Source organism: Dama dama, chromosome 18, assembly GCF_033118175.1.
Source record: "Dama dama isolate Ldn47 chromosome 18, ASM3311817v1, whole genome shotgun sequence".
NCBI lineage: Eukaryota > Metazoa > Chordata > Mammalia > Artiodactyla > Cervidae > Dama > Dama dama.
In genome coordinates, this window is record NC_083698.1 from 51,147,235 (window position 1) to 51,166,977 (window position 19,743).

At 37.0% G+C, this 19,743-nt stretch overlaps 1 protein-coding gene across 2 annotated transcripts in view; it reads right to left on the reverse strand.

The window, feature by feature from the left end:
• The window catches only part of MDFIC (MyoD family inhibitor domain containing), a 97,448-nt gene that overhangs the window by 68,806 nt on the left and 8,899 nt on the right, over positions 1-19,743 (reverse strand). For both annotated transcript variants that reach the window (XM_061165322.1, XM_061165321.1), the window contains exon 3: positions 7,504-7,626. In XM_061165322.1, the coding sequence (XP_061021305.1) occupies positions 7,504-7,626 (123 nt within the window). The remainder of the gene's footprint in view (positions 1-7,503; positions 7,627-19,743) is intronic.

A 19,743-nucleotide genomic window follows, 5' to 3' on the forward strand; every position in this document is an offset into this window, starting at 1 on the left:
TTCGAACACTCTGGCTCCACCCCTGCCCCTGCTCTGCCTGAGTTGGCCAACTCCTTCAGGTGTCATCTCAGACATCATTTCCTCTGGAACGCCCCCTCGGACCTTCCTCTACCTCAGCATGTTTCACAAATGTGAACACACAGCCACCTGCAGTTACTTATCATAGCATTCAAAACACACACTATCATTTCAAGATGAACTGTATGTCTCTTCCACCAGACTAAATTCTGAATGTGGAGACCACTCGTGAATCACTCATCACTGTATTCAACACAACACAGTTTCGGCAAACTATTAGCACCCCATTGTAATGTAACCAATTTTTTATTCAGTTTTCAAAGTTACAGCTTGATTCCTAATCCTGAAAATTCATTATAGTAACACGTTGTACAAGTATTAATCTCTGCATAAATTCACAGAGTGTTCAGACCCAGGAAGTTTGAGGTTTGAGAACTAAAATTATCTAGACCGCAGTATTTATGGTCTTGATCACTGAAGTTATTTATTTCTTCAGTGGTTAGCATTTTCACGGTGGTCTCTAAGCTAGTTCCCAGGCCTCAGCTCCTCCCTCCAGTTCAATGAACTTCCAAGCGGAAAAAGAGTAAGTCTGGTTCCCTCACTGAGCCCTCGTCCACCACTTGTATTTCGATACCGTCTCAACTGACCCCCAAAAGACTAAAAGATTTTAGGAATGTCTGAAAATCTTAATCTTTAACAAAAGAGCAGTAGGATGTAAAATGGAAACTGAATGAATCATGGTATTTGATAAAGGTGAAAAGTGAAGTAATAAATAACATTAATAGGAAGCTAAGAATAATAAAAAATATATTTTATAGATACAAAACATAAAAACTAACTTAGAAGGGCAGGGAGAAATATGAGAAGAAAAGAGAAAGAAGAGAGAGGAGGAGGTGGAGATAAGGAGAAAGCAAGGGAAGGAAAAATGAAGGAAGGAATGGAACTGAAGCAGTCTCAGACTCTTTCTTATAAATAGGCAAGAAAAATAAGGAATAGGGGGAAAGGCTCTAACCAAAGTGTCATCCCTAACCACCTCCACAGACAATAAACATTATCCAGAACACTGCCACAGTTCACTTAGAATGCTTCAAAAGAGCCTTATCAATGAACAGCAGTCAAGCTTAGGACTTGACAGCTTTATATCATTAGACCATCTGTGGAAATTGAAAGTTAATATAAATGAACCAGGTGTAGCTTGGGAGTAAGAAGGGAGCAGCTGTGTGTGTGCTCAGTCGTTCTTGACTCTGCCACTCCATAGACTGCAGCCCCCATGCTCCTCTGCCCATGGAATTCTCCAGGCAAGAATACTGGAGTAGGTCGCCATTTCTTTCTAGAGGGGAGCTTCCATGCCCAGGGATAGAACCCTTGTCTCCTGCGTCTCTAGCAACGGCAGGCAGATTCTTTACCACTGAGCCACCTGGGAAGCTTACCTAAGAAGGGGGTTAGAAGGATTAAAAGGGAAAAGGCAATGATTTAGAATGTTCATCATACGACCTTAAAGCTGAAATAATAGAAGCAAGATGAGTAAAGAATCTCTTCCCTCCTCTCATTAATTCAATACACTTAAGTAATCAAGCATTTATTAAGCATAAACCATGTAACAGCAACTGTGCTGGCCTCTGTCATGAACATAAGTATTAATGGTCTCAGAAAAACCTGGTCTCTGTATCCAGTATGTCTGGACACATAACCCATCACAGAGAGTGGAGAAAAAAGCCCTTATAACTGATACTTGGGCCCAAGAACAATCATAATAAAAACTGACAAATTCACTTGAGTGCTTACCCACTTAGCTCTGTGCTAATCAACATGCTGAAGGTGAAACTCCAATACTTTGGCCACCTCATGTGAAGAGTTGACTCATTGGAAAAGGCTCTGATGCTGGGAGGGATTGAAGGCAGGAGGAGGAGGGGACGACGGAGGATGAGATGGCTGGATGGCATCACCGACTCGATGGACATGGGTTTGAGTAAACTCCGGGAGTTGGTGATGGACAGGGAGGCCTGGCGTGCTGCGATTCATGGGGTCGCAAAGGGTCGGACACAACTGAGCGACTGAACTGAACTGAACCAACATATAATATGCATTTTCTTATATAACCTTTAAAATAGTACAATGAGACATACAGAATTAGTACCTACATTCTAAAAATGAGAAATACAATCTCAGAGAGTTTAGGGAACTGTCTCTACGCCAGTACTAATGATATATCCAGGGTCTGAACTCTGGCATTCAGCTTCTATTGCTCTCTAGGACCCTGAACCTAAGGTACTTAAAACAAAACATGGACAATGGTTCTCCTTAGCTTTTTGGGCAGAACCCAGATGAGCACGGGGTGACACACCTCTAGGAAAAACTGTGTCAGGGAACTTGAGCTCCATTCTGGAACAGTCTAAAATGGCTGTCATTGACCAATACATCATATATGGGGAGCCATCAGAAATGGCTTATGATTATCCACCCAACCCTGAAACCAAACTATGAGTTGGTTTTGGAATAATTGACGGTTAAAGATTCCTCTCTATAGCAACAATTAAAGCATCTGAACTGTAGCTACATAACCATTTGGTCAGCATATTGAATAGGATAATTTTTCTGAGAGACAAATAGAGGACTAAACACTGAGCACGATGGAAGTCACCATGACTTGCTCCCAATATGGACTCCCACATGAAGAAGCATGAAGTATTAAGCAAAGAATCTTCAATTAACTATGAAACATAACAGGAAAGCCATATTTCCCAGTCCTATTGGGTGGTACTTATGGGAGGTGGGAGGAGAGCTTGTTTATGCCTCTTTTGTATAAAATGAATTCTAAAGAAAACCAAATAATGCCATGATGTGCGTTCAAACATGAGTGCCACTGAAAAGATTTAAATCCAAACCTCTCAGTTTTCTTTCCTTACATTTAAAGTTAAAAATGCTCTAAGTATATAAATAGTACACCTGAGTAGTCTCTGCTTTTCAGTATTTTACATAGAGGAAGCGTTCTCTAATGTAATGAAATGGTATTCATTAATGTGTGATCAGCAATAAGTTAGCAAAGGCTGGTAAAAAAAAATGAGAGTCCCTAACAGCAGAGCCTCTGGATGCTGTGAGGAAACTCAGTGGATGCCAAGAGCAGGATTTCAAGTAGAAGCAAGAGTGAAAAAGCATGACATACCAGCTCAGTAAAGAGGAGGTGATTGTGAATTAGAGAGAGAGGCTTGTGTTTTACGACCAATTAAGTGCTTACTATTATGAGAACTAAAACCTCTTCAAAATGAATAAATGGGTTAAATAGAATGGGGATTACCATTTAAGTAGAGCATTCTAACTTTGCTTCAGATCATGGGAATTCTACAAAATCACAAAGGAGAGAATTAGCTGAGCAAAATAGTTTCATTTAATGGGAAATTTATTTCGGAAGGGAAGCTAAGGAAAATTTCTGGAGTGAAGTAATAACATTTAGAATTAGGAGACGTTTATGTAAAAAGTGATGTCCAAGGATAAAGTTAAGTAATAAGAATTTTCAGAAAGACCTAGAAAAATCTGAGACACCTGAGGCACTTTAGAAAGAAGAAGAAAAATGTAAGCTCTCCATAGGAAATAATTAGAATAGTAGAATTTGACCTAAATTAAAGGAAAATTTACTCATGCCTATGAGTATAGGCACAGTAACACACGCACATGCACATACACTCTCAGATACACTCCTTCCTACCTTAGAAATACCCCCAAAGACTGAGATCAAAATGTTACTTCTATTCCTTTTCTAGTCTAATTAAAACATGAAGTGTTGCCTATTGCCTGTTATCAGTTTATGCATATTATGGGTTAAATAGAAAAATTAGTATTAATTGAGGATGTCACTTCACTGCAACATTTATTCCACCAAATCAGAGGACTAGTGATTATTAAAACATGGCATAGCTCCAAATTATATACTGTCCCACATATGTCAATCTGAGGGGAAAAGTCAGTGTTAGCCATAGAAAGAGACTCTTACAAACTCTAAAATGGAAGCCCCATTCCAGAAATTAAATACCAGAATATTTTTCTCAGAATACAAATGCCTTTTAAATTGTAAAACGAATAAAAAAAATTATTAAAAAACAAAACCCTCCCAAACTTCCTCACAAAACCTTCTTATGTTTTTAATTCTTTACTTATTTGATTTAGACTTTTTTTAAACACATTTCAGTGGTTGGAAATATCTTTTTAATTTAAATTTCATAAGAATCAGAGCTACTATGCACATCCCCTGACCAGATTGTGTGTGGCCTATTTATTCGAAATGTTTGATTCCATATGGATTTCTTCTCTTTATAACTTCAAGAAAGGATTCTAATAAGTTAGCAACTCAAGGACAACTGATTTGAAATCCAGACCTTGAGAGCACAGTCCCTCAGGTCTGCCACCTGCGATGTTTTCTAGAAGGACCAGGGAAGGCTCACAAAGCTGGAACTTCTGTGTAGAACTTGCACCAAGTGGGAGCCACAAGTGGGTGGTCCACTGAGGTCAGGGTTAAAGTTCACAGAATAATTTGGAAATTATTCTCAGCATGGATCTCGTTTATGAGGCCTGAGAATACACCCTTTAATTAGAATACAATTTCCAAAGCAGCCACTCCCTTGACTTTCCAGAGCCCAGTTATTCTCAGAAAAGTAAAAACAGCCTCGTCACACTGACAGCTAACAGTCCCCTATAAATTATGCCTTAAATGTCCAACAAAAAAGGCAGCAGGCATCCGGGACAACAGAGATGCTAGCTGCCAGCCCTCACTCACCACTCTCAAGAATAGATAGAAAGAAGTTGCATTCAACAGCAGAGTCACTCCCCTTTGCTTCTTGCTTATGCAGCTGAACTGTCCCATGGAAGCTTGGAAAAAGAGTGGGTTGCACATTTGAAAATGTTCCCACACCCCAGCCGGCCTTATTTTTCTGATGATCCCTCCATCCAGCCAACCTCGCACTACAGTGGGAAACTAAAATCAATTCCATGAGAGCCAGCTGTCCGCCTCTTCCTCGGAGCTCAGGGAGCCAGACAGGACTCCTGGCACAGGGGCCAGCCCAGGCCTGACTCACGCAGATGCTCCCCTCCTCCCCACGCAGCTCTGAGCCACAGCCTTCTTTCCAGGGCTATTGTTATGACCAAAGATGCACTAGGCCCCCCAGAATGCTCTAGATGCTGAAGTAAGAGGAAAACACACATCTCACTAACTGCAGGGTTAAGAGAGACAGATGCTAAATGACGCAGAGACGGCCAAGGACTCAATGGGGAAAGCTGAAGATGGAAAGTCAGGCTAGCTTAGCAGACTTCAGTGTCTGGGAGTTGGAACAGCAAAAGCTATCAGATTATCAAACTTGCAGATGCTATCCAGACTTGAGTTGGTTTTAAAGATGACATAAAGTGTTCCATTTCGGAAAATCCACATATCAAATGTTTCTGTAGACCCAACAGAGTAGCCTTTGTCTAGAGAATTGTGACTGGGAAAATAACAAAATTGTAGTTTCTGAAATCTGTCATCAGAATTCATAATCCAAAGTCACCCACAAATATGTGGAAATTCTTGGCAACTTATGTTTTGAGCAAGAGCAGCATTACTGTCTTTGGCCATTATCTTCCGATATCCATTCATCTGTCAATTTTCCCAGCCATTCTCTCAAAGGAGGTAATAAATCTCTCTCTCTGGATTCTTTCAGTATATATTAGTATGTATCTAGATAGTTGTTCCTTATTACTCCAATACCCCATGATACAGGCTGCATCATTATCTCAATAAAAAAACTATTTCATGCACTTTACAATATTTTTTTATCACTGTCCATAATCAATACAGACAATAGAGACAGGAGTATGTTTTAAATCCATTCACTTTAATAGCATGAGTTCTGTGGCTAAAATGAGTTTCATCAAATAGCACTAAAATTTTTTAACACAACAACATGACTCTCCATATCCTTATGCAATGGTGCTTATATTTTAGTTTTTGTCCTAAGAGTTCTTATTCATGTTTTCCAAGTGTGGGCCTTGGGAAGGGAAACTGGTGAAATAAATCAATTAATGAAATACACATACTTAAAATTCTATGAATATGGGGGAAAAAAAATAAGCAAACAATCAGGCCTCCCAAAAGATAAAGTTAAAATTGTCTGTAAGACCCTGTCTCACCCTCTCTGGTTGCTGAAAAATCACAGATAAAATATGCCAGTATCTTACACACCCTTAAGTTTCACAATAGCAGGGTCAACATTTAGAAAGAAGACAACCAATATATGTTTTGGAGATAAATATTTACTTGAAATAATTTTTTTTTGATTCTTTGGAGAAAGCTGAATAAATCTTGTTCCTCACTAATTTCTGAGTTTCACTTCCTTTCTATTCCCTTCCCCAGTAGAAAAGTGTAAAAAACCAAAATAGTTCTAAAATTGAACTAAAACACGGTCACTTTTAGAGCTTTTGCTTGAAAACTTGAAGTCTCCTTCTATAGTGTTTTTATTGTTTTTTTTTTTTTTTCTTCTACAAAGTTGGCTTTTTCCTTCTACCTGTTTTTTTTCTGTTTGGTTTCAATTATTCAAAGTAAATGTAATAAGTAACACAAAAAAGTTTCAGTATTATAGAGTTGTCTGAAGAATTAAAACAAAAAATAAATAAAAACAAATAAAAACAAAAAAAAGTAAAGTAACACTTGATTCGCAGAATAAAACTTCTCCTCTGTCTTCTCTGAAAAACTGAAAAGTGACATGGATGATTTGTTTACCATAAATGATAATTTCAGATGTAGTACTCCTAAGGCCATCCTGGCATGGCACAGCACAGTGGTATTCTTTCTATATATACGTTTACTACAGATAATCTTTCACTACATGGCCAATTCATCTTGAATCCACCAGGGGGAATTTAGCGGCCAGAACAAGCGCAACCTGCCATCAACATGGATTTTGAATAGCACTTAACAGATACTGGTATTTCTGGACATTCCCAGAGTATAACAAAACTAAATCAAAGCTTCTTACATATTCTACAGAGCAACTTTAAGAAGAGGAAGAGAATATAAAGAAGCTAAGTAATGATAAAAGTGTTAACTGGGAAAAACAGTTTGGAGTCACTTGGCCAGAACAGGGACCACATGGCATTGCCAAAATAGTCCTCACTGTCCTCTAACTCATCTTTATCTTTTTAGTTTCACTGTCTGTTTATACGTAGAATTGTCCAACTTCTACTTAGTTATTACTCAAGAAGGGATTAAGTTTTGTTTAAATCTGAGAATGGAGTCCAAAATTTTCAGCTTAATACTTCCTTTTTAAAGAGAGGATGAAAGCTGGCAGACAATATTATTTATACTCTGCTTTTACTTCTATATTTTAAAAGACTCATGAAAAACACTTTCAGGTAAGGTGTTGATTTACAGATTTCTAGTAGAATTATATGAGATGATTAACTGAGAGCATATTATTACAGTCATGTCCTTGAATCACTCCAATTTTCTCCAAAAATACTTACTTCTGATGAGTTCATCATCCGAACAATTTCCCCAAATGGACTGGTCTTGCATCTCTCCATGTGTGAAGCAGCTATCAGTAGCTTGAGTTATCTCTCTCTCAGTATTTTCTTTATCGCATTTTTCTAAATTAAAAAAATATATATGTATTATCATTAAATGTTACATTTTTCTCTGTTTTCATTTTTACAGATTTTTTTCCCCAAATGCTTCTAAATCTGCCATAATTTAAAGAAATAGGAGCAATATCTCTACTAACCATTGCATACGTTATTAACTCAATAGAGATTTACTAGCATCTACTCTATGACTGCGCTTCAGAAGGAGCACTAGTGGGACAGAACATGCCTGCCGATGCAGGAGACTTAAAGACAGAGGTTTGGTCCCTGAGTCGGGAAGATCCCCTGGAGGAGGGCATGGCAATCCACTCCAGTATTCCTGCTTGGAGAATCCCTTGCACAGAGGAGCCTGATAGTCTACAGCCCATAGGGCTGAAGCATCTTAGTACACACACATGCACTTTACGACTAGCATTGAAGAAACATTCTACTGTAAAAATTGTCTGTTAAGATTACTGTAAACAGGTCATCAAAACATAACAAATGATCTGCCATATAACAGTTCTATCAAGGATGGAAGTGAGTCCATACATGTAGAGCAAGGGTGGCAGGGAAAGCATCAAAGATGATGAGAGATTTATATGTTGAGTTTATGGGTTCTCCAGGGAGGAAGCCAATGAGTAAGGAAAAGTAATGTCTTATTGGGAACATAAGCAAAAAGCTGACTATAACACAAGGTTAAATGAATGTTATGAGAGGTCGAGAGCACTAAAGAGATTCAAAGTAAGAAGATACTCATCAGAATTCAGAGCTCAAGAAAAGCATGATAGAAAATGGTGCATGTTGGATAACCTTTAAGATCAGCAGGAATTTTCAAAGTAGAGATGAGAGAAAAGCCATTCCAAGTGAAAGAATTGCAGGGAAAACTCCAAAAGCAGACACTTGGGCAAAAGTTCAAATTTTCTGCACTGTGAACTACTTAAAGAGGGATATTAGGAAATAAGATTGTGAAAGTCTGAACAGGGACATGCTATGGATATTTGCATGCCAAGGTGAAAAATCTGGACCTGATTTTAAAGTAAGATAAATAAGTGACAGTAGCCATGGTAGCTTTGTGAACTGTTTAATCAAAGCCACACATGGGGGAAATGAACCAACTATATACACACCAGAGGTTCTCAATCCTGACAGTACTTTAACTCATTCAGGGGCCTTCTTAAAAAATAGTTTCCTCATAACCTAAAATTCTACTTTAATTTGGGAGTAGGGGACCCACGTGATTCAACTGTCCTTAAATCCTTAAGAATCACTGGAGGATGGATGCATCTAACAGGGAGAACAGAGTAAGGGAAACTAAAAGGGAGACTGATGAGAGTTTTGTCAAATGGATAAGAAGATGGGAAACGAGGTAACTGTGAGAGAATAATTAGAGGATTCACAGACTATCAAAGAAGATGATAGCTGGAGATGACTGAGTTGTCTTAGAATGGATTTGACTGGGAAAACCTAGAGATCAGGAAAATAATTTATAAAATACATATTTGTATATGTATCTATGTATAACTGAATCATTCTGCTGTACAGCAGAAATTTGAAAAAGGAAACAGCAACCCACTCCAGTATTCTTGCCTGGAAAATTCCATAGACAGAGGAACATGGTGGGCGACAGTCCATGGGGTCACAAAGAGTCGGCCATGACAGAGTACATCGGCACAGCAGAAATTAACACAACAGTATAAATCAACTAAACTTTTAATATATTTTTTAAAAAATAAAAATACATATTTGTATATAGTAGATATTTGGGCACTGTATTATGCAGTTGAATACACAATCAATTACAGAACACATCCCAACCTTCATGGACTGTAGCCCAACCAACAGTCTAGTGGATGAGTTTAGTTTTGAGCATCTGAATTTGCAAGTCACAAAGTTATAGCTGAAACAGTCATCTTCCTAAACTTGAAGTCATTCAAATGAATTCAAATGAATAGGATCACCAAAACTGTAAGTCTATGAAAAGAAGAGTATCAGGAGGGTTCTATACAATTAGAAAGGAATCAGAGAAGGAAGAAAAACTAGATGATGTCAAGCCATGGAAGCAAGGAAAGGAAAGAGATTCAAACAGAAGTTGTTAGTCAACTGTATTAACATTTCCAGTGGAAGGAAAAAAAAAAGTTCTGCACATGCAGAAATTTCTCCTGTACCATGGGGATTTCACAATTGAAAAGTTCTACCATAAAACACATTTCAACACATGAAAATAGATGGACACTCCGGAATAAGTCCAGAGGCTAAGATTAAAAAAATAGGGTCTTCAATGCTAAGTATTTTTAGAAAGCAAAACTGTATTCAGATAGCAGTAAAATATAAATTAGAACCATACTAAACCAACATGTTCTAGATTTATGTAGCATTTACTCAGCATTATCCTAGGGAAAATGTAACCTTCCTGAGATGTGTTAGTTTAAACTAAAATATTGAGTTTTTTAAACAACTTCTGAAGTTTTTCCACTGCTACAGTCAACCCAAGGCCTTTCTGAGATGATCAATAGGAAAGATTTTTCTAGTAGCTCTACACAGGAACTCTCTCCTCAGCAGAGTCCTACATTCTTGCTGCTACTGTTATGTAGCTGACTGCCGCCAGGTGTCATGCTAGTAGGCTTGATTCAATTAGTAACTCTAATTGAAGCTGAATGAAATTAATTATATAATTTTGAACTGTTCAAGTTTAATTCCATTAAAATTAATTCATGAAACCAGGGCATTATGAAGCAATGCTGACTAAAAGAAAATAGGTATGAATAAAGCCTCTAGACACACTTGACTCACATCTGAATCAAGTCCAACATTCAAGTGCTAAACACAGACCCTCTCAACTCTCCACTGACTAAATGCAAGTGTCATGTGGCTCATACACACACAATTTTAGTAGTGACCCACTGCTAAGAAGAAAACAATGCTCCTCCTGCTCTGAATATTTATTGAGACAGTTATCTTTTTTTTTTTTTTAAGTTTCCTTATCTGTGAAATTCTAAAATTAGATGATCCCTTGAGAGCTTTTCAAGTTGAAAAAGGAAAGGAAAATTATCATTCTCTGTCTCATTATATTCAAGAAATGATAACTATGTAACTACTATTAAGTCACAATCATCAATCTACCCAGCGCTGCCTCCTTTGAAAACTAAATGTCCTTAAGAGTTGGTCTCAGGCTTTTGCTATGATCATTAACACTCAGAACCAAAGCAAGGCTCAGAAAAAACTCCAAATTTAAACTGACTCACCAATTCTTCACTCTTATAAACTTCTGTGACTACTTGACTATTATGTGTTAACATATCTATTTTTATTTTATTAACACATCTTTAATATTAATGGAATACAAATATGGCAGCCTCATAAATGGTGTGCAGTTGTATCTAATACTGAATAAATGCATTGAGAGAGAATGAGATTTAACTGGTTACTGCAAAATGGGCACCATGATGTCCAGCCAATCTTATTAGAACTTTCAATAGGTTTGCGTCAGCCACTACTCATTAAGAGGAGAAAACAGCAGTTTCTAATAATGGATTTCTGTTATCTGTTTACGTTGCCTATCACTTCTGAATTACAGCAGCAGAAGCCATGGTCCTGGTGTAATTGATTCCTTTCTAGCTTTATGAAGGTTTGTAGGTGCAATTCAACTGCTATTTGGGCCTGAAAGATATGACAGGCCCACAAAGATTTGACAAAGAAATGTTTGATATGATGTCAAAGGCAATTAAATAATTTCAGTGATGCATAAAATCAATCTATCTTTCTACAGATTTCTGTATATACATCCTTTCCTCCCCAACTATATATATACAAGCACTCTTTCCCAACTTAGTAACTTTCTCTTAAAAGGGGATCTTCGTCATGTCAATCATGCTGTTCTTCCAAGCCACTGGCTCTCTACTATAGACCATGTTTAACATAAAGATACACAAGTCCCAACTTTGGGGTCCCAATTTGGGTGATATGGAGAAAGGAGGGTGTCACCATCATATACGGCCAGATTTGAAGGGGACTGTTTTAGGTAAGCTCTTTGGTACTATACAATTTAGAGAAAACTTCGAAAGTGTTAGTTGCTCAGTTGTGTCCAACTCTTCATGACTCCACGAACTTAGCCTGCCAGGCTCTTCAGTCCATGGAATTCTCCAGGCAAGGATACTGGAGTGGGTTGCCAAAAGAGGGAATCCTTCTCCAGGGGAGCTTCCCAACCCAGGGATTCAACACGGGTCTCCTGAATTGCAGGCAGATTCTTTACCATCTGAGCCACCAGGGAAGCCCTTATGTACTGTAAAATTTAGAGAAAACTTAGAAAAGCCCATCAAATACTGAGCTATAGGCCTTGCTTCTCATCCCCTTGTCACAGTATTCCAAGTTATCAGAAAATACAATTTTATCCAATCACTAATTAATATAGAGGGATTTAGTTCTGTCTCTATGTTAGAACAACACTCAGAATACTAAACCTGAATTACCACACATAACACTAAACAGTCCTACTAAGAGATGAACATTAAGAAGTATGTTTTAGATATCTAGTTAAAACAAAAGTTGAAGACACTTTAAAAATATCACTAGAGCAAAGGACAGTCATATACCACTGGCATCTGCTGCCAAGAGGCTAGCCCCCACACATTCTCCTTTGCCCACACCAAGGAGGGAAACACAGAAGAATCAGTGGATGAGGGGGAAAAGCTTGGTCCTTGATAATGAATCCTCTAGCTGGGAAAACTGAACACACACACACAAAATAATCAAGCAACTACAAAACAGAAGAGAATGAAAACTGCCCTGGGTCCTAATTCTGGGTCAAAGACTGACCAGCTGTGTGTCTGGGCCTCGGCCACATTCTCTTTATCCAGAAACGAGGGCATTGAGCTGGATGGCTGCAGAGATCTTTGTTGTCTGTAAAATTCTGTAAATCTGAGTCTGCACAAAGGCTAAACAATAGAGCCAAAACTTCATATACACACACACTGTAGGGTGTTTAGAATGGAGAAGAGAAAAATCATAGAAAAACTCTGTAAAGCACTGGGTTTGAATTAATTTTCAAAGAAAATGATGAGCATGAATTATGCCAAACAGTCAAAGGAAAAAGGTAAAAATTCTAAAGGGTCAATTTAAATATAATATGTCCTACTCAGAAATGACTATCTGAAGGATCAATACTCTATTTTTTTTATTATTTTTCTAAAGAAAGGTGTGAATGGTGAGAAGTAATCTTTCTCCAATCTTGATTATTCTTGCTAAAGGATATGAGATTTAGGTAAATAGAATTTCCATTTGATTTAAAATTTTATATTTTGCCCAGTTGGCATTATCTAATTTTACTTATCTCAAACAGGTGGGGAATAAAATAACTTAATAGTGATTAATAAGAAAGAACAATCTAAATGTATAAAAGAGTACACTGGATAATAGTACATGTAAAATATTATATATGCCATATAACAACCACTTAGCTGATATGTAGTTGTTAAATAAGTAAAAAAGAAGAAAATGCTTCCTTTTGTTGAAATAATAAGTTAATGATTTCATATTTACAGTATCAGCAATTTTCAAAGGACATTAATATGTTTTATTTATTTCATCTTCAGAATCCATTAGCTAATTTCTTATCTCTCCCAGGGTAGAAAGCCCATTGCAATACTCAGCCTTTCTCCAAAATTCCAAGGAATGGTACCTCATAAGGGATCATATTCTACTGTTTGTCAGTCTGATTCAGGAGTAAATTGTTCTTTATTTTACGCATAAATATGCCATCAAGTGATCTTTAACTAGTTCTAGTTCTGCCCCATTGTAGACAGAAATTAATAAATTTAAACTCACTTCTATAAGACAATCAATCATTCAAACTATTCCTGAGGGATATTTTTATCCATTAGTTTGTAGTCAAGCATATTTATTAACTGAATAGATAAATGGTTTTAACAAATAAGAGTAAGAAATGTATCTAGTAATGTTGTAGTCTGTTTCCAGGATGAAATGAGCTTGTCAAAGTTACTAATAAACTTTTAAAACATGTACAATACTGTTCATGAACCATCATTTTCCAAGAAAGAGACAATATTGTCTAAAAGTCCAGATATTTGAATCCTTCTTGATTAACAGAATCTGCCTAACAATGCAGGATATGCAGGAGACATGGGTTTGATTCCTGGGTCAGGAAGATCCCCTGGAGGAGGAAATGGAAACCCACTCCAATACTCTTGCCTGGAAAATCCCATGGACAGAGGAGACTGGCGGGCTACAGTCTGAGGTGCTGCAGAGAGTCAGACAGGACTAAGCATGCATGAACAACTCAATGAATAAGAACAAACGATAAAGAAAAAGACTCAGGTTCTCAGGGACAGAAATACTATCCTTGCACTGTACTTTTTACTGGAGAAATGTTTAAGAACACAGAATCCATGGCTGATTCATATCAATGTATGACAAAACCCACTGGAAAAAAAAAAAATAAATAAATAAAAATTAAAAAAAAAAAGAACACAGAATCTGAAATCAAGGGACCTGGGTCCACCACTAACTACATGGATGCTGGGCAATTTCCGTAATCTTTGTCAGATTCTTTATCTTTAAAATGGTAATAACACCAGTCCATATATCAGGAGGTGGATGTGGAAAGAAATGGAACCATGCCTGGAAAGTAGAAAAGTAGACTGTCTGGTATATAATAAGGGCTCATTCACACTTGCTACTAATACTATATTACGTGTCATTACAATAAGCACCTTTTTAAAACCTTAGGGAGGTGTTGAGAACAGTATCTATCTATTCAGTAATCACTATATAAAAACCAAGCCAGAAATCTGTTTACAGACTGAATATAAGGAAAAGTATTTCTTCTTCTGAAAAGCTATATATATATTCTTTTCCCTTATGGACAATGAAAATGATATTAGAGAAAATGCTTTCTTTTTGCCTCACATTTGCAGATAAAATTGAATCATTGGGTTGGACCCTGCAGTTATACATTTCAATTTTCCCTCAGGTTTGGATCGCCTAGTTTCCATTATTCTGTGTGTGTGTGTGTGTATATGTGTGTGTGTGTGTGTGTGTGTGTGTGTGTGTATGTATGTACTTTAAAGTACTTTTACAGGTTACCTTAAATATTCTCTTGAACTAGACATAGGTTAGGTGTAAATGCACAAACCAATCATCAAATCTACTTCTTATCTGTACTTAATATGTATATTTTGTGGAAGACTAGTATAAATGATGGTGCTTGGCAGATATCCTTATAAAACTGCATAAAACTTAATCAGGATATAATTTACTTATTTCTTAAAGCAAGGAATATTAGCAGCTTTCTTTATGCATATAATTTGGGGCTGCTCCATGCTTGATCTACTTCAATTAAATATTTTATTTTAACCTATGACAGATCACTTATAATCTGTATAATATGTATATTCTTACTGCCATGCAATCTATATTCACATCTCCTTTATCTATAAACAATTTCATTTTTACTCTTCCATTCAAATATCAACATTATTTCAGATTATCTATGTGTATTCTGGATTATGAAATTTTAAATAATCTGAAACTAAAATGTTTGGGAAAAGTGGAAAAAAAAAAAAAAAAACTTTTAAAAATCTGGGTCTCTATTTCCCAGAGGCTAAGACAATGTAGAAATCTACAAATATTTTACAAATGTAACCTTTAAAAACCAAAGATAAGGCAGCTTTCAGGAAGACCTGAGGCTCTGGAATTTCACTTCCTCGCTGATCCAAATAAAAAAAAAAAGAAAAAAATAATCCCTTAAGCTTAATGACCTTTAAGAAACATTGCAAAACCCTCCGGCTTTGCTTGATGTTCTAAAACAGATTAAAATCTCATTGTCCAAAACATTTTAAGATTAAAACCAAAATATTTTTAGCACATGAATGAGCATATCACTAAATTTCTTAGTTTTATATATATACAAAAGTTATCATATAATCAGACATACTGTGTTTGTTAAATTAATTAAACGCTTAAATCAATTTAATCAAGTAATTGTTATTGCCATTATTCTGAAAAATAGTAAGACTTCTGAGCAAAAGCTAAATTCATTCCTTCAAAGGGCTTCTTATGCAGTTAGAAGCTTATGGTGTGTTTAGATTTGAAAGAATGAGAAAAATGATATTGACTCAACTAGTTTAGTTGGGGTGGGTAGAAAACAATAGGTTTTATACACAGCAAATCAGAGAACAATTTTAAAATTATATGAATATGCAATTGAATACAAATATGCAAGTAAATAGGTGCAAACTGCAGCAATAGTGCAAAGTAATATCTCAACAATCAGGGCTCTAAATAAATGAGGGGTAAGAAGAATTAGGCACTTTCCAAAAAAAAAAAGGAGTGGAGAGGTTAGAAAAACGCAAGCTGACACAGGGCACCAGGACACATGATCTCAGTCATCTTACTCTCCTGCACCCTTTTACATCAGAATCTAAAGTTCCTCATCCTAAAAATGTATTTTCAGGATACCTGACCCCAGACTCCTGCATCTTCAAATACAAGTTCAATAATGTTCTTCCTACCAGCAATATTAAAGCCAAACATTCACAAGGCTCATAGAATTTTGAATTACACGGGCTCATAAAGATCTCTTAACACAACCCGATAACATAAATTCAGTTCAAAATATCAACATCCAGCATCCCAGGAAGAAGGCAAGGAGAGCAGACATGAATAATTTCAGAGACAGGGAAACAGCCTCAGAAGATACCTTACTTCAAGTTAGGAGTTCTTAAGTATTCAAAGACTTCCCCCAAATCGTCTAAAATTGACTTATAATTTTCACTGATTTATAGTATTTTGTTCTTTGCCATCAAAGTCTAATCTTTCCTCCAGGTGACAGAGCCTCCATATTCAATCTACTTTTATAAGCATGATAATCTTTTTCAGTTCAGTTGCTCAGTCATGTCCGACTCTTTGCAATCCCATGACTGCAGCACTCCAGGCCTCCCTGTCCATCACCAGCTCCCAGAGTTTACTCAAACTCATGTCCATTGAGTCCATGATGCCATCCAGTCATCTCATCCTCTGTCGTCCCCTTCTCCTCCTGTCCCCAATCCCTCCTAGCATCAAGGTCTTTTCAAATGAGTCAGTTCTTCGCATCAGGTGGCCAAAGTATTGGAGTTTCAGCTTCAGCATCAGTCCTTCCAATGAACACCCAGGACTGATCTCCTTTAGGATGGACTGGTTGGATCTCCTTGCAGTCCAAGGGACTCTCAAGACTCTTCTCCAACACCACAGTTCAAAAGCATCAATTCTTCAGCAATCAGCTTTCTTTATAGTCCAACTCTCACATCCATACATGACTACTGGAAAAACCATAGCCTTGATTAGACGGACCTTTGTTGGCAAAGTAATGTCTCTGCTGTTTAATATGCTTTTTAGGTTGGTCATAACTACTTTTCTTCCAAGGAGCAAGTGTCTTTTAATTTCACGGCTGCAGTCACCATCTTTTTACTCTTTTTACTTTTTAGTCTTTTTACTCTTATCTAAAAAGCTATCCTGAAAGAATTTGCCTTAATGACTGCCGAAATCCAGAGACACCTTATCTAGAGTAGTTCCCCTACTTAGCAATTAACTCTATTATAAAAGAAATTGTCAATGTATGACAAAAACCACTGAAATGTTGTGAAGTAATTAGCCTCCAATTAATAAAAAAAAAAAAAGAAAGAAAGAAATTGAGGACTTTACCTTCTTCCCCTTTTAAAAAAATAAAGTTACACACCCATCTTTAGTGTTTTAACATCATCATTATTCTAAGTGCCATAGTTTTTAAAACTTCTCTGTTACCTCTCAGTTATACTAACAGATTCTATCAAGAACATTCTACCCCAAGCTCTCTGTTTAAGGGATGAACTCTTATTGAGCACTATTTACAAAAATGAAGGCCAATGGAAGTCAAAACTGAAACAAAGAAGTTCTTTAATCTGTAAAAGCATTTCTAAGCTATGATTTGAGTCTGATCTTGAAATAAATAAGTGAGAGAGGATGGAGAAGAGCATTACAAATAGTGGTAAAGCCACAAATAGGACGATAATGAGAGACTCTGCAGTATATTGAAATTGATTTCTTAGACTTCAGAATGGTGGATATGAATTAGAAGTTGGGAGATGCTTCCTCTCTGGTAATTCTCCTAAAGGAGAAAACCAGGAGCCTCTTATTTAATCCATCAATACATCCTCTGGCCTTCTGGATCATTTCTTTGGGGGCACTGCCTACTCGGAATTCTCCTTTAGGACCACCAACCCATTCTGGCTTTACAGTCTCTGCAATCTCATTAACTTCCAGTTTTAGTCACCTCCAGGAGGATAACTTATAGATCCACTATGTTCACCCCAGTTCCTATCTTCACCTATAGATTTGAAGTTTTAGCTCTACACCAATATACCTTTAGCAATTCAAACTTAACATTTCCACTTCTCTTCTGTCCCTGCCTGTTTCTCCAACTGTAGCTTGTAAACTGGTCAATGGTATTCACAGAATCACTGTCAGTTCTCTATTTTCTCCATATTGTCCCTTTCCCAACAATCAATTGCTAGAACCTGCTAGTTATAGCTCTCAATTTCTCTTAAATCTATACTTTCTTGCCTATATCCACTACCAGGGTCTATCCTCATTTCCTCTTCCAAATAGAAATGCTTTTCTAAAATAAAGATTGAATATGTTACTCCTTGGCTCAGTAAGAATTAAATCCATTATGCATATGGGTGAAAACCTGATAGAGTTATTTTAACATTGTACATATTTTAATGTTGCAAATTCCTACACCTTTCCCATGTTCAATAATTTCAGCTTGTTATCTCAGTAAGAAATAAAGAGCAAAATCTCTCAGAAAATCTTCCTACAATCCTGCATGCTGCTTGGGTGATGTGACGAGAAAAATAAGAACAAAGTAGGTCTATATTCATAAAGACCCAGAAGATTAAAGGCTGATTCACCATGAAAAAAGCAGGCGAACTATTTCTATGAGTAGAGACAGCGGGGAGAGGAAACTGGTTCCCTCGTCCTCGGCCACCTGCCTTCAGGGGGTGTGTCACCTGCCCAGCCACAAGCTGCTTCATTTATAGTGCTCAACTCTGCACAGTCCAAACCAAAAAGACCTACAAACTGTGTCTTCAGCTCGGATCACTCACAGCCTAACTCAGACAAGACTGATCCCTTGCTATCCTGAGATTTCTCTCTTAACCTCCAGAAGCTCCAGAACTGAACCGGTCACCTTGAAACTGGCCGTAAACTAATCTGTCACAGGGCTCTTGTAGTTTTCTTGAACTGATATTCAGACAAGGGATTTGGTGCGCACACACACACACACACCTCATCCTCTCTCTCACTTAGCTTACAAGTTCTCTCTGGGCAGAACATGTGTTACACATTTTCAATTGTCACAGGATTTTGTACGTAGTAGGCACAAAAGAAATAGCTGTTCATAAGTTTCCCAGTTTAAATATGTTGGTATATTTGGTAAGATATATTGTGCTAGTAAGAAAATGAATTTCAGACTTTATACCCGAAACTACTTACAAATCAGGCATAAAAGCACATGCATATGAATCATCTTACTTCAGATCATGTGGGTGTGAATCTGAAAACAGAAGTGGACTGCAAGCAGAAACCACAAACGAAATTAATGTTAAAATAACTCTTTTCACAGTTCCTGCTTAGTGAACTCTAAGCAATTAGAGTCTAGAAAATACAACTTCCAAAAGTTACAGTAGAAACCTTAGCTCCTTCAGGATGTGTAGGCTAACCTAAAAACAAAATACTAAAAGCTTAAGAAACTTCAGTGTTAATGGCAAGAGAGAGAGGAGGGGGAAAAAGATGAGACAGAAACAGATTATGAGAAAGAATCATCCAAAACACAGGACTGATCAAGACAGCAGGAAGGGCTGCAGCAAAGTTCAACTATGCAAACATCTAGACTCTAGCCAGTGCAGAGTCAATCTCCCCTTAATAAAAACTGAATAAAGACTTTTAGGAATAGAAACATAAAAATCATACCCCATGCCTTTATAGGGTGGAATACTTATATTAACTCAGAAAAACAATTTGGTGGAATTGTTTCCCTCTTCTGTTTGCTGTTGTTTTAACTAATTTTCCACTTGCAAATGGCCTTTTAGATTGCGGCAATTTATGTTTCCT